Raw genomic sequence first — 14,109 nt, 5'->3', positions numbered from 1 at the left:
TGATAAGTTTTTCAATGTTTTTTTTTTCGTTTATTTTAGGTATATGTTTAGTTGTTTTGAGATATATTTTAAGTTTATTTTTGATAAGTTGTTTTGAGGTTGTTTTTTAGTTTATTTTGAGTTAATGCAATGAATTGTTATCTAAATCTAATTTTTTTTCAATATTGTATTATTGTGATGTTATTGTCATGCTGCATTTAAGTTACTTTTTTGATATTGTATTGCAATATGTTACTTTTTAAAAATATAAAAATGAGTTTTTTGATTTTATTTTTGTGCTGGTATTTTTAGATGCAATAAGATGCAGTGTGTTGTTTTAAAGTTGTGATGTCTTCTTTTTTTTTTTATTGTTTTGTTTTGTGGTTGATGATGAATGTAAAACTTAACTTATTTTTATAAATTTGAAACATTAAAATCGTATATTTTTTTTTAAAGCTATCAAATATAAAATAAATAAAAAGACAGTAAAAATGTAAAATAATCATTAAAAAAAATGAGTATTTACCTTGTATCACTCTGCCCCCTCTGCTTCAAGCTTCTCTCCGTGCTTTACTTCACGTCTCCTTTCTTGGTTCTCACAAAAACCCATTTGGGTATCGTTCATTTTTTCTTCTTCTTTTCACTCTGTGCTTTTTCTGATATTTCATTCATAGTCATGATTTCTGGGTTTCTCTGATCGGATCTGTTGAATTACATATTTGATTCCGTTTGGGGTTGGGAAGAAAGGAATTGGGTTGTTTTTTCCTTTCCGTGTTCGGTTACCGAGACGCAAGAAAACCCAACATTTTTTTTGTATAGCTATATGTAACTACATCTTCTTAATCTTGGTGAGTTGGGTTTGTCTCTTTATTTATTTCTTTCTTGGGAGTACTGAAGTGCCAGTAAAGAGAAGGTGTAGGAATTTTCTATCCTATTTTCTGACGTTTTCTTAGTTACCAAACGGACGATTTAGCTCTTTTGGGCAGAGAAAATGTTGGGGACTGGATTACAGCTTGGAACAGTTCATAGGGAGGATCGGTTTTACATTCCCTTAAAAGCAAGAAAAAATCACTATCAGCAAAAGCAAGCTCGCAAAACCAAAAACCATAAAAGTGAGAGTCCAGGTTCATCAACGAAGAACACAGTTACGGTTTCTGATAATCAAAATTTGAATGAGCGTTCTGAGCCATCTATATCGCCTTCTAGTAATCTTGAGAGGTTCTTGGATTCCACTACGCCTTTCATTCCGGCACAATATTTCTCTAAGGTTGATCTTCTCTTTCTAATTGTATTTGGCTGATAAATTCTGGGTCGTGTATTTTTTTTTGTTGTAAAGTAGTATATATAAATTTCCTTCTTTAACTGTTGATAGAGAATATTGAAAATCTCAATAACCGATAATAATGATACTTACTCTTTTTTCCATGTTTGATAATCTTGCTTTTATTAATTTGTAAAATTAATTTATGTACTATGTTTTGGTTTAGACGACAATGAGGGGTTGGAGGACCTGTGATGTTGAGTTTCAGTATTATTTTCCATTGAATGATCTTTGGGAATCGTTCAAGGAGTGGAGTGCATATGGAGCGGGAGTGCCTTTGGTTCTTGACGGAAGTGATTCTGTCATTCAGTACTACGTTCCATATTTATCTGGAATTCAATTATACGGGGAATCTTCTGACAAATTAAATTCAAAAGCAAGGTATGAATTAATGTAGGAATGTCTATATGTAAACTTAATTTCCTCTTCATATTTGACCAGTGTTGATACATAAAACCTTTTATATGTATATATAATACTGGACTCGAATGTTGGATATATAAATAAATATATATATATTTATACAAGACTGGACTCGAATGCTGGACAAATTAAATGAAAATCAAGGTATGAACTAATGTGGGAGTGCGATACATCAAATATGTCTAATTTTACAGTCGTAATTGTGGTCTAATTGTTGGTGTCCTTGTGTATTTTCATTAATCTTTAGACGAAACTCATCTATTCAGTCTTGCACTTTCTTGTGTGCTGCAACTTGTAACTCATCATTTCGAGAAATATGTATGCTGCAACTTGTAATTTTCTTTTAGCCATTTTTTTTCCATTGCTTGGAGAAGAAGACTTAATCATCTCTAATATTTGAATGTGGCCAGGCAAGTTAGTGAGGACAGTGATGGTGACTACTATCGAGATTCTTGTAGTGAAGGAAGCAGTGATTATGAAACTGAAAAGGGCATGAAGTATTCTGGGGAGCAGAGAAGTCTTCACAATCTGACTAGTCAGGCTTTTTCTAGAATGGGCAGGTTATCCATGCATGATGAACACAGTGCAGCATTACAAGAAGGTTTTTCAAGTGATGATGGGGAAGCTCAGAATTCTCATGGTGTACTACTCTTTGAGTATCTTGAGCGAGACACCCCATTTAGCCGTGAACCTCTGGCTGACAAGGCTAGTTAATTTCTCTGTCAATATATGATAATAACTTTTGTGTTCCAACCTCTTCAGCTTCCTCATTTTATCTTTTGAATGTGATGACAGATATCGGTTCTGGCTTCTCGATATCCTGGATTGAAGACATTGCGAAGCTGTGATTTGCTTCCAGCCAGTTGGTTATCAGTAGCATGGTAAGAAAACTTTGATCTATGGTGTTTTGTTGCTTTGCATAAACCCAGAATTTATTCTCTCTGGTAAAACATTGTAGGTATCCTATATATCGGATACCCACGGGTCCAACATTAAAAGATTTGGATGCTTGCTTTTTGACATATCATTCCCTTTCAACCCCAATGACAGGTAACCTAATTCTGTCAAGATTGTAATTAACTATTTTCTTACCTGTATTTTCTAAAGGAAATAATACTTACTGTATTGTGATCTCTGGTGTCATGTCTGAGCCTTGACTTGAGCTTGGGCTTGCTCACGTTATGGTTTTAAACTGCTGTCCTAAAGCTGATAGCTTTCTTTATATTTTGAGCTGAATCTCAGCTTATATGACATTTAATTATGAAGTACAATATAAATGGCTTCATTGACATGTTTGACCTACCCAGTAATATGTTCAGAGTTTCCTTCCGCTTAAAAAAAAATTGTAGAATTCAGCATGAGACAGGGTATAAATTTCAGTTGGATACGATTTTGGACTCTGTTTGACAAAAATTAGCATTAGTTGTTAGCATATAGTGTGAAAATCTTATAAAATGAAATATATCAATGTGAATGTTAAGTTCCTTTGTCTTACATGCTCATTTAGTTACAGCAATGATTATTTAGAAGGTTGATGCTGGCCTCCTGTGTTATTCTTCTCTCTAATAATCATTTAATAGGGCATACAGTTGTGATTGTTTTCACGAAATTTTACTTAAGGGAATAAAATGAAAGAAAGCTCAATATATTTCTTAGGTGGTAATGGGAAGCTGGTGATTTTCTATTTCTTATAGGCTTTAGGGCATTGCAATTGTCAAACTTATAAGAGTTTGATCAAGATTATGAAGTCTTCTTCCTTAGAGTTTATACATTGTTTAGGAATTAATTTACTTACATGTGGATACATTTAGAGATTTCATCAGGTGTTAAATTAATTAATTTACAATCTTTCTTCTTTAAGAATCTTACCTTACCATAACTTGTCTTGATTACTTTCCTTCCTTTTTGTTATGTTTTATTTTATTTATTTATTTACCATTACTTGTCTTGATTTCATCATGTATGTGTGTGTATGGAGTGCAATGATCTTCCCTCTCTTCTATCCCTTTTATCTTCTCCAAGTTAGGTTCAATATTGCATGGCCTTTCATTTGCTCTAAACCTGATACACGCATCAAAGGATCTCTCCCAACTGATTCTTTCTGGTGATTTCAAGTTCACCTTGGCTTTCTAGTTTAAGGCAGTTTTCTTCATCTATATATCACCTTGTTTCTTGGAAGGACACATCATCCTTACATTTTTTTTGGGAACTTACTAATTTCACAAAACAACATAACATGCAAAACATTATTTGATATGGGAGGCACAGCTATGATTCATTAGAAGCAATGTCTTTGGATATGTAATTATTATCTCTGCTGTTTGGTGAGCTAGTAGTATTCTGTCCACGACCAATATTTATTTTGTTCATTTGCACAAAATTTGATTTTCTACTTGTTCTTTACAGGTAGTGTAAATAACCAAGTTCCTACCATGGTTATTCCCAAAGAGATAGATGGTGTTCCGAAATTTTCTTTATCTGTTTTTGGAATGGCTTCTTATAAATTGAAAGGATTCATGTGGATACAAAATGGGGAAAGTGAATGCCATTTAGCAAACTCCCTCATGCAAGCTGCACACAACTGGCTTAGACGGCTTCAGGTTACTCACCCAGATTTCCAGTTCTTTGCTTCCCATGGTATGTACTGCAGGTGAAGCCGGATTATGTTTTGCATTGGTAGTCATCTCAATTTCCACTCCTTGAATTATATCACCTAACAGATTGCACGCTTGACGTGCAACCAGTATGGAAATATATGACAATTCTGGTGACAGGCTCAATCTTTGGTGGGTGTTCTTTTAAGAAAACAGAAGTCAATCGTAAAACCTTTGATAGATGAAAATGGAAAGACATGTATGAAGAGGTACAAGGATAGAAACTAGTGAGAACAATTGGAGGCAGAATAATTGGCAAAGAGAAGTGAGAAGATGGATATTGATGGTCATTGCTGGAGGTGTGTGTATGGTATGGGTGTTGGTATTATGTTAGGAAAAAAGAAAAAGTATATTGAAGTTTGCAAAGAAGCATGTTGTTTTGCATGCGAGAACTGTGTATGACAAGAGGATGTATAGTTTTGTAAAAGGGTCCCCATGGTAGACTAACATGTATCCTTTTCTTTTGGTGATGGTAAAAATCAATAAATAGAATAATGTATTACTTGTGGTTATGCATTTCATATAAATAGAAGAATATTGTCTATTCAATGAATGTTTGGTCTTGAACCATAGAAATATGATACTTGATGGCACTGGTATTTTATTTTTGAAGGCATCAGTGACTTTTGCAGGCAATGGTGCCAATGCTCATTCATAAAACTAGTTTTGTAGTTTTTCTTTGAAACTACCACCCAAACAAGGTGTTTTCATGTATGATATATATGCCTGTCGGTCTTTTTCAAAAGCTTTTGCTTTTACCAATGTTCAATTTGGTGTTTAGCCAGCAATAAATAAAATAAAATAAACAAACAAAATGAAATATTTTTAGAAGGAACCTTGTAATTATTAGGAAGAGCTGGTTTGACAAAAGAAAAAGCAAGGAATGAATGATTAGTGGTTTTCTAGAAGTGAATTATTACTCTACTTGCAATAGTAAATGAGAAAATACAAACAAATATTATATGCAAACAAATTTATTCTCTTCTTTTCTTTTCAAAAGTTTAAAATTGTCAATAAACGGACCAATAATAATACTATACCGTAGTAGTAAAGACAGCCAGCGTGTGATAGTAAAAATACGATTTATATTTTTACTTGTGAATTAGCAAAGTGATCTTCCAATTTCCAACTTTTTCTTGAATTTACAAAATAATGAAAATTAGTCATGTATCCCTAAATTTGTAACACAATACGTTTGCCTACTGAATTTGAAAAAATATTTGCAATATCATTTGAACTTGTGTACATTAGCTTATTTATGAATATACATGCTAAAATCTGATAAAAATTTAATTACTATCTTTCAACCTAGCTAATATTGTTTTTTTTAATTTTAATTTAAAAAACTAATATTGTATGTTTATAAGTTAAAATAAGAATAAATATGATTTTTATCCCAGAACTATTACCACTACTTTATTGTGTCCCTGAACTTTTTGTGTTTAAATTCTCTTCAACTATTACTGTTATCTTTTGTGCCCTTTTTGTTAGTTTTCATCCTACATGACTAATCAAGTGATGATTTGACATTTAATTTAAGGCAGTGGCGTAACAATAACACGTCACTGCCACGTGTATAATTAAAAAATGAAAAATATAAAAATTATTTCAAAAGATTAAAAAAATAAAAATTAACTTAAAAATTATAAAATCTATTTTTTTTTTTACTTTTTTGTCTTTACTCTTTCTTCTTCTCCATTTAAAAATTATAATTTGTTCTTAATATTTAAAATTAAATAAGTAAAAATAGAAAAAAAGGAAAAAAATATTTTAACAAGAAAAGATATTTAATAAAAAATCTATTTTACTAAAAAATTATAATTTAAAAAATAAAAAATAAAAAATGTATTTGACTAAAATATTATTAAATATATTTTCATATTAAAATATATATTTTTTTACTTTTTTTTCTTATATAATTTTAAATATTAAGAAAAAATTATGATTTTTAAATGGAGGAGAAGAAAGAAAAAAATGACAAAAGAAAAAGAAAAATAGATTTTTTAATTATTTTTTGAAATATTTTTTATTTTTATTTATACACATAGAAATGACAATGCTTAAAGTATCATATCAATACTTGGTTACAACGGAAAAACGAGATACAATAAGTATTGATAATAGTTCAAGATGCAAAAATCATAATTATTCTTAAAACAAAAAATCCTCAATCTGAAAAATTTACGAGAATGCAATATTTTGTATCAAAATATTATCCTTAACAGAAAGTTCAACATGTATGATCGCTAAAAGAAAACTCTGCAAATAAAAAACTAATAATTATTATCTAATTTTGTGAGATGGTCATAACGTTAGGGTACAAATATTCTACAATCTGGTTTACACTCGTTCAGCTCTTTTGGATTGTATTTTTTTAGTGTACATTACCAATACAATACTTGTAAATAAATTTTTTCTATAAATATATAAATCAAATAATACTAAATACATTTTTTTTTCTTTTTTTACGCACTTTTATCTGGTATTTATCTCCACTTTTAATATTTGCTTTATAAATTTTTAAAATATAAATATTTAGATTCGCATATTAAATATTTTTTTTTTGACAAAAGCATAATAAATATTATTAATAACATTATTTAGTAATAATACACCTCTGTTCTAAAGAAGAGTTCTTGAAAACATAAATTTGACTCGTATTACTTCATTAGTTTTATTTGTAAAAGTAGATTTATTATTTTATGATCATAGGCTACTTTTATTAACTCATTCAATGTCTAGTCACGTAAATCTCGAGTTAAATTTACTCCATTAACTCCATGTCTAAAGTGCATATATTTATACATGAATATGATGTGTCCCTTATAGTAAGGTGGGCAATTGTGATAAGTTTTATATAAATATATATATATTTTTTCTTTTTGTCCTCTTTTGACAATAAGAATTAATGGATTAATAGAAAATAAAACCGTTATATCTTGAAATAAGGTCCCGCTTTAGTCGGCAATTAACACAAGAAGCTGTCTATAACGAAGAAAAGAAAAAAAAAAAAAAACAAAAAAGACAAATCGGCTTACTACCAATCATAAATAACCTGTTTATTTTATTTTTATTTTTATTTTTTTTTAAAAAAAAAAGGAGAAAAAGCCTTGAAAAGAAACTAGCCGTTGGGACCCCGAATTTCAAAATATGAAGGTGAGAGGACCCAAAAAAACATAACGCACGATTCTCACACCAGTTTCCACTACTATTACTACTACTGCTGCCTTTTCCATTTCTATCTTTTAAAGCCCTAGAAACTTCAATCCCATCTCTTCTCTGCTCCAGATTCTCATAACGCTCCATCCTCTCTCTCTCTCTCTATTAGCTCTATATCTAGTTCCGATAGATAAGTTTTGTTCGCTGAGCAGTTTGATTTTGATCTCCGTCTTAAGCCGAAACTCCGACAAGTTTCTTTGTCGAATTTCGGCTTTTCATTTCTGTAAGTATCACGTCTGATCTTTATTATTATTATTTTTTTTTTTGGTATTTTTAAAAGTTTCTAATTTTGGGCTTTTTAAATTAGTAATTGTTGGTCGGTTTCCATTTTCCATAATGTTTTTTCGTCGGCTAAAAATTAGTAATTTTGGAGATTCTGTAGATTTTAGATAGAAATGAAGATGTAGAACTATGTGCTTCTATAGGAAATGTATAAATACCCAGCGAAAAAAGATAAGAACAAAAAAGTGTCATTTATTGCTTAGATTTAGGCTTTACCATTTTTGATCAAAGATATTAAGTTTGAATAAAAATCATTTATAGATTTAAGTAGATTATAAAATAGCAACTGCTTTTTCAATTACTGATCCTTGATTTATTGATATAATGTTTTGTTCTTGCAGCTGAAGATATTTTTGTTACGTTGACTCGAGAAAGATATAGTTTCTCTTAGCCTTCTCTCCTAAGAGGGGTGTTTCATATTGATTTTTTCTTGTCTGTTAAATATTCAACCATAAAGATGACAGTCAGGACCCCTGGAACACCCTCTTCCAAAATTGATAGGACCCCAGTTTCAACCCCAGGTGGGCCAAGGGCCAAGGAAGAGAAGATTGTGGTTACCGTGCGGTTGAGGCCCTTAAGTAAGAGGGAACAATTAGCCAAAGATCAAGTAGCATGGGAATGTATTGATGATAACACCATTGTTTATAAGCCAACATATCAGGAGCGTTCATCTCAACCTGCCACATTTACATTTGGTACAAAATTAAATTGTTATTTGTTACTTTTATAATTGATTGAAGTTTTTTTTCCAATTAATATAATTATTTACCATATTTTATTTTTTCTTCTTATTGCAGATAAAGTTTTTGGTCCCTCTAGTTTAACCGAAACGGTATATGATGGAGTGAAAAATGTTGCATTGTCTGCATTAATGGGCATCAATGGTAGTACAGAGCCTAGTAACCCATTCATTTATCTTTGTTTTTTGTTTTAAAGTATCTCTGGCTCTAAATTTTACTTTGTATCTAATGTTGCAGCTACTATATTTGCTTATGGACAAACTAGCAGTGGGAAGACATACACAATGAGAGGAGTGACTGAGAAGGCTGTTAATGACATCTACAACCATATACTAAATGTAAAATAACACTTCTGTTTTCATTTTGATAGTAATTTCCCATGGCTTCTTGTGAATTGGATTATAAAATCTTGATCTTACCTTTTTACCAGCTTTCGTAACATTTTTAACAGAAATCATGATTCAAAAGCTAATCTTGTTCTCCGTCTTCATTTGCAGACTCCAGAAAGGGATTTTAACATTAAAATATCTGGGCTTGAAATATATAATGAAAATGTCAGAGATCTGTTGAATTCAGATTCTGGTCGAAATCTGAAGCTTCTGGATGATCCAGAGGTAATTCTTATTCTTTAGTAAATAAGTGTGCGAAACAAATCATTTACTGGAACTCTCATTATTGTTTTCTACTGGATGCAGAAAGGAACTGTGGTTGAGAAATTGGTAGAGGAAACTGCAAAAGATGATCAGCATTTGAGACATTTGATCAATATTTGTGAGGGTAAGTACAAATAAGAATTGCCATCTTGATTTACTTCTTTCATTTCTGAAAGTTTTACTTACAATATAATTTGCATCTTTTGTAGCTCAAAGACAAGTTGGAGAAACTGCTCTAAATGATACCAGCTCACGCTCACACCAGATAATTAGGCTGGTAAATTGGGCATAAAACGATTTCTCTTGATGCAATGTTTTTGAATTTTTTCTCTGAGAAACTAGCAAGTTGCTTATTTGATTTATTTATTGTTCTTTACACAGACAATAGAAAGCACAGTCCGTGAAAATTCAGGTTGTGTAAGGTCTTTCGTTGCAAGCCTGGTAAGCTTAAAACCGATGCTACATCTTTTTTTATTATTTTAAATATGTTAGTAATTAACAATTACTATGTATCTGGATAATTTGCAGAACTTTGTAGATTTAGCTGGAAGTGAAAGGGCTTCACAGACACATGCAGATGGTGCTAGGCTCAGGGAAGGTTGCCATATTAACCTCAGCCTGATGACTCTCACAACTGTAATCAGAAAGCTGAGGTCAGAATCTTTCACTTGGGACGTACCTTCTTTCCTTGATACAAGCTCATAGAAGAATGATAATAAGTACTGAGAGAATTATACCATATCTGAAACATAAACTAACTATACATTATAGTGAGTCTGTCTGGATTTAGTATTAAGTCCCTGATCTTATGCAATTTTTTTTTATATTAATAACATTGGTGTACATGGTTCCGAGTAACCTATGCAATTTTTTTATAACATAATATTGTTTTAGATTAATAACATAATGTTGTTTACTCCGAGTAACCCAAGTGTTAAATAACTAAATTCTTCTCATCACATTCGTGAATTTTTTTTGCTGTGCAGTGTGGGAAAAAGAAGTGGTCACATACCCTATAGAGACTCAAAGCTTACTCGCATACTGCAGCATTCACTTGGTGGAAATGCACGCACTGCCATTATTTGCACATTGAGTCCTGCACTGACCCATGTCGAACAATCTCGAAACACTCTCTTATTTGCCTCCCGGGCAAAGGAAGTAACGAATAACGCTCAAGTGAACATGGTTCGATTAGTTTTTCCTCTTTATATTTAGGAAACGTTGCAACCTCTTTTTATACAAATCAATTTTATATTTTTTATGTGTTGTTTTTTTAGGTTGTCTCAGACAAACAACTAGTAAAACATCTACAAAAGGAAGTTGCAAGACTGGAAGCAGAGTTAAGAACACCTGATCCAGCAAGAGAGAAAGATATGAAAATCCAACAGGTACAAATCTAGATATTATCTCTATCTTGATTTTGTTTTTTGACCAGTTTCATTTATTTGCATACAAAAGAAATAAAGGTGGTGTTGTCTCTGGATAACTATAATGATAATCATGTGATTGCTTATTTTTATTCATAGATGGAAATGGAAATTGAAGAACTGCGACGTCAAAGAGATCTTGCTCAATCACAAGTAGATGAGTTGCGCAAAAAACTAGATGACGACCAGCAGGTAGCTTATACCCCCTCTCTCTCACACTCACATGTAGCTTATATCAACTAGGCCACTCATGTTAACATTCTTACTTCAGGGTTCAACTCCAATTGAATCACCCCGCACCTCCGTGAAGAAGTGTCTTTCCTATTCCGAGGCATTCTCCAGAAAATCTGATTCCAAGGATCTAGGCCGTGTGGATAAAGTAAGAAGTACAATGTTAAGGCAATCTATGAGGCAATCATCCGCTGCTCCTTTCACACTAATGCATGAGATTCGCAAACTTGAACACCTTCAAGAGGCACTTGGAGAAGAGGCAAATCGAGCTTTGGAAGTACTACAGAAGGAGGTTGCTTGTCACAGGCTTGGAAATCAAGATGCAGCAGAAACGATTGCTAAGCTGCAAGCCGAAATTCGGGAAATGCGTTCTGTTCGATCAGCCCCAAAAGAAGTCGAGGTTGGAAATGTGATTGCTACTAACAAAAGTGTGAGTGCTAATCTCAAGGATGAAATCACTAGACTTCATTCACAGGGCAGCACTATTGCAGATCTTGAGGAGCAGCTTGAAAATGTTCAGAAGTCTATTGACAAATTGGTGATGTCTCTTCCTAATAATTTTCAGCAGCCAAACTTTGACCCGTCCCCAAAGACTAACAAGGAGTTTAAAAAGAAAAGGTTACTTCCTTTGGCTTCTAGTAATGCTGCTAACCGTCAAACCTTCATAAGATCCCCCTGCTCGCCTCTATCAACCACTCAGCAAGTTTCTGAGCCTGAGATTGAAAACAGATATCCCGAAAATGATGATAATCTGTCCATTGATACTCTTCCGGAGTCCGAGAAGGAGACTCCCACAAAGAGTGAAGAAGGTGGAGATGTTTCATCAAAAGAAAACACTCCAGTTGGGTACCGACGTTCTAGTTCTGTTAACATGAAGAAAATGCAGAAGATGTTCCAAAATGCGGCAGAAGAGAATGTAAGAAGTATAAGAGCTTACGTAACTGAACTGAAAGAAAGAGTGGCCAAGTTGCAATACCAAAAGCAGCTACTTGTTTGCCAGGTACATTTGGAAAAATGGTCAAATTGTTTTTCATCAAATTCTGAGGTCCCTCCATTTTCTATTAACTTACTCTATTTCATCTTGAAATATCTATAGGTTTTGGAGCTGGAAGCAAATGAAGCAGCAGGGTACAACATAGAGAATGATGAGAACAAATGTGAGCCAGAGATGCCTCAGGTTTCCTGGCAAATTACATTCAAGGAGCAAAGGCAACAGATTATTGAACTCTGGGACTTGTGTTTTGTCTCCATCATTCATAGAACACAATTTTATTTGCTATTCAAGGGAGACCCAGCTGATCAAATATACATGGAAGTGGAGCTTAGACGCTTAACATGGCTACAACATCACCTGACACAGCTTGGGAATGCAAGCCCTGCTCCTGGTTCTGGGGGAGATGAAGCCACGGTCTCTCTTTCATCAAGGTTCTATTCATCCCTTCTTTCATCATTCATAATAATAATAATAATAATAATAATCAGAGTTAGAGTTACTGTTTTTCAAATCAAGATTATTGAAAAGAGTTGGGTTTTTTTTTTGGATCGTGTTTCTGTGTGTGTGCAGCATTAGAGCAATAAGACGTGAAAGAGAGTTCCTTGCAAAAAGGTTGACTTCACGTTTGACCGCAGAGGAGAGAGATATGTTGTACATGAAATGGGATGTACCTCTTGAAGGAAAGCAGAGGAAAATTCAGTTTGTTAATAAACTTTGGACAGATCCTCATGATGCTAAGCACATTCAAGAGAGTGCAGAAATAGTTGCAAAGCTTGTTGGGTTTTGTGAAGGAGGCAACCTCTCTAGGGAGATGTTTCAACTTAATTTTGCTCTTCCAGGTGATAAGAGGCCTTGGCTTGTGGGCTGGAACCAACTCTCCAATCTTCTTCATTTGTAGTATTTTTCTTCATTTGTAGGCCTTGGCCTTGGCTTTTGGGCTGGAACCAACTCTCCAATCTTCTTCATTTGTAGTCTTTTTCTATTTATTCATTTTTTGTTGTAATTAATTTCGTTATTTCATCTCATTATTATTTAATTATTTGTACATGATGAATTTTGGAGTTTTCCTCCTAAATCTCCTCTTCATTGTGATGTGATTGATAGTCTCAGATTGAATAATAAACAAATTTCAAACTGTTACAAAATTATATATACAAATGCTATTGGATATATTAATGGGGAGCACCTTATCACCAAAATATTGATTTGCCACAATAATGGAAGAAGGGCCAAACTTTGTTTGGTTTGGGGATGGTTTCTACAAAAGAGTTCATATTTATGGTTGTTAATGTCTGTATTGGGCTCTCATGTATTTGGTAAAATTATTCTGTTGTTTTATTCAAGTTGTCTTCTGTTTTATCACCATGTTATTTCTCTGGTTCCGAATAGGTTGGTTAGTCGGTTAAAATTTTTTGTAACAGTTTTCTGTTTAGTCAGTCAGTTCTCACGTGTGGCTTGGATTTGACTATAAATAGAATAATCAGTTATTTCGTGCTAACTAACTCTGATAAGACAAACCCTAGATTTCTGTGTTCTTGGTTCAAGCTTTATTGTTTCAGGTAGAAGAAGCTGAAGAAATCTGGCTGGGTGTCGTAGATCAGAGAGGAAGAAAAAGCTTGGTTCAGACAGAAACTGAAGGGATTTCAATCAGGTCTTTGAAGGGAGTTCAAAGAGTGTGATCTGTTGAAGCTTGCTAGTTTAGAGTTGTTCTTTTTCCATTGTTTACTGGTTATTGATTCATTAAACAATCTGTATAGTGATACTTTGAAAGATTGTATGTGTGTACTTCTCAATTTCATGAACTATTTCAAATATGTAATATCTTACTTAGATTAAGAAATTTATGTTTCTTTGATTGTTCTTTTTATTAAATGTGATTGATTTTCTCCAATTAACAACAAATACTTTAGATTTGTCATTAAAGTAGCAAAACCATTTTCAAATTGGTATCAGAGCATGGTTCTTTAAGTTTGATCTCTATCTGTTCGGTGCTTTGATTGATTTTATTTGCTTTAGTGACTTTGTTATTTTTAGATCTGAGTTCTCTGTGATTGTTCGTGATCCATCATACATTTTTCTTGTTGTATCTGGGTGTTGTCGTTTTTTTTGCAGACCCAATGGATATGTTCAGGGAAGGGGGTTCTACATCAAGACCTCCAATGTTGGAAGGGACTTACTACCCTTAC

General features: G+C 32.8%; 2 protein-coding genes across 2 annotated transcripts; both read left to right on the top strand.

Annotated features, from left to right (window-relative positions):
- Window positions 1–468: 468 nt before the first annotated feature.
- LOC133830933 (uncharacterized) lies at window positions 469–4,930 on the top strand. Its single transcript, XM_062261049.1, has 6 exons — window positions 469–1,246; window positions 1,467–1,681; window positions 2,134–2,428; window positions 2,519–2,604; window positions 2,682–2,773; window positions 4,130–4,930. Exons 1-6 carry the CDS (start codon window positions 971–973, stop codon window positions 4,375–4,377), a joined length of 1,212 nt encoding a protein of 403 aa, XP_062117033.1. The 5' UTR covers window positions 469–970; the 3' UTR covers window positions 4,378–4,930.
- Window positions 4,931–7,547: 2,617 nt separating this feature from the next.
- Window positions 7,548–12,926, top strand: LOC133830932 (kinesin-like protein NACK1). The gene is made up of 15 exons (XM_062261048.1): window positions 7,548–7,819; window positions 8,220–8,573; window positions 8,676–8,762; window positions 8,856–8,956; window positions 9,116–9,232; window positions 9,314–9,395; window positions 9,481–9,548; window positions 9,653–9,712; window positions 9,800–9,924; window positions 10,258–10,456; window positions 10,549–10,659; window positions 10,798–10,890; window positions 10,970–11,929; window positions 12,026–12,354; window positions 12,494–12,926. Exons 2-15 carry the CDS (start codon window positions 8,336–8,338, stop codon window positions 12,819–12,821), a joined length of 2,898 nt encoding a protein of 965 aa, XP_062117032.1. The 5' UTR covers window positions 7,548–7,819; window positions 8,220–8,335; the 3' UTR covers window positions 12,822–12,926.
- The last annotated feature ends 1,183 nt before the right edge of the window (window positions 12,927–14,109 follow it).

Source organism: Humulus lupulus, chromosome 4, assembly GCF_963169125.1.
Source record: "Humulus lupulus chromosome 4, drHumLupu1.1, whole genome shotgun sequence".
In the NCBI taxonomy this organism is placed as follows: domain Eukaryota; kingdom Viridiplantae; phylum Streptophyta; class Magnoliopsida; order Rosales; family Cannabaceae; genus Humulus; species Humulus lupulus.
Note: the sequence above shows the minus strand (reverse complement) of the source record. Positions and strands in the feature narration are given on the sequence as shown.

Excerpts from the sequence above, each read along its gene's own strand:
- LOC133830933 (XM_062261049.1), top strand. The coding sequence starts at position 971 with ATGTTGGGGACTGGATTACAGCTTGGAACAGTTCATAGGGAGGATCGG. Across the intron at positions 2,429-2,518 it reads GTGAACCTCTGGCTGACAAG|ATATCGGTTCTGGCTTCTCG; the intron begins GCTAGTTAATTT and ends ATGTGATGACAG. Across the intron at positions 2,774-4,129 it reads CCTTTCAACCCCAATGACAG|GTAGTGTAAATAACCAAGTT; the intron begins GTAACCTAATTC and ends TGTTCTTTACAG.
- LOC133830932 (XM_062261048.1), top strand. The coding sequence starts at position 8,336 with ATGACAGTCAGGACCCCTGGAACACCCTCTTCCAAAATTGATAGGACC. Across the intron at positions 8,763-8,855 it reads TGCATTAATGGGCATCAATG|CTACTATATTTGCTTATGGA; the intron begins GTAGTACAGAGC and ends CTAATGTTGCAG. Across the intron at positions 9,549-9,652 it reads CACACCAGATAATTAGGCTG|ACAATAGAAAGCACAGTCCG; the intron begins GTAAATTGGGCA and ends TTCTTTACACAG.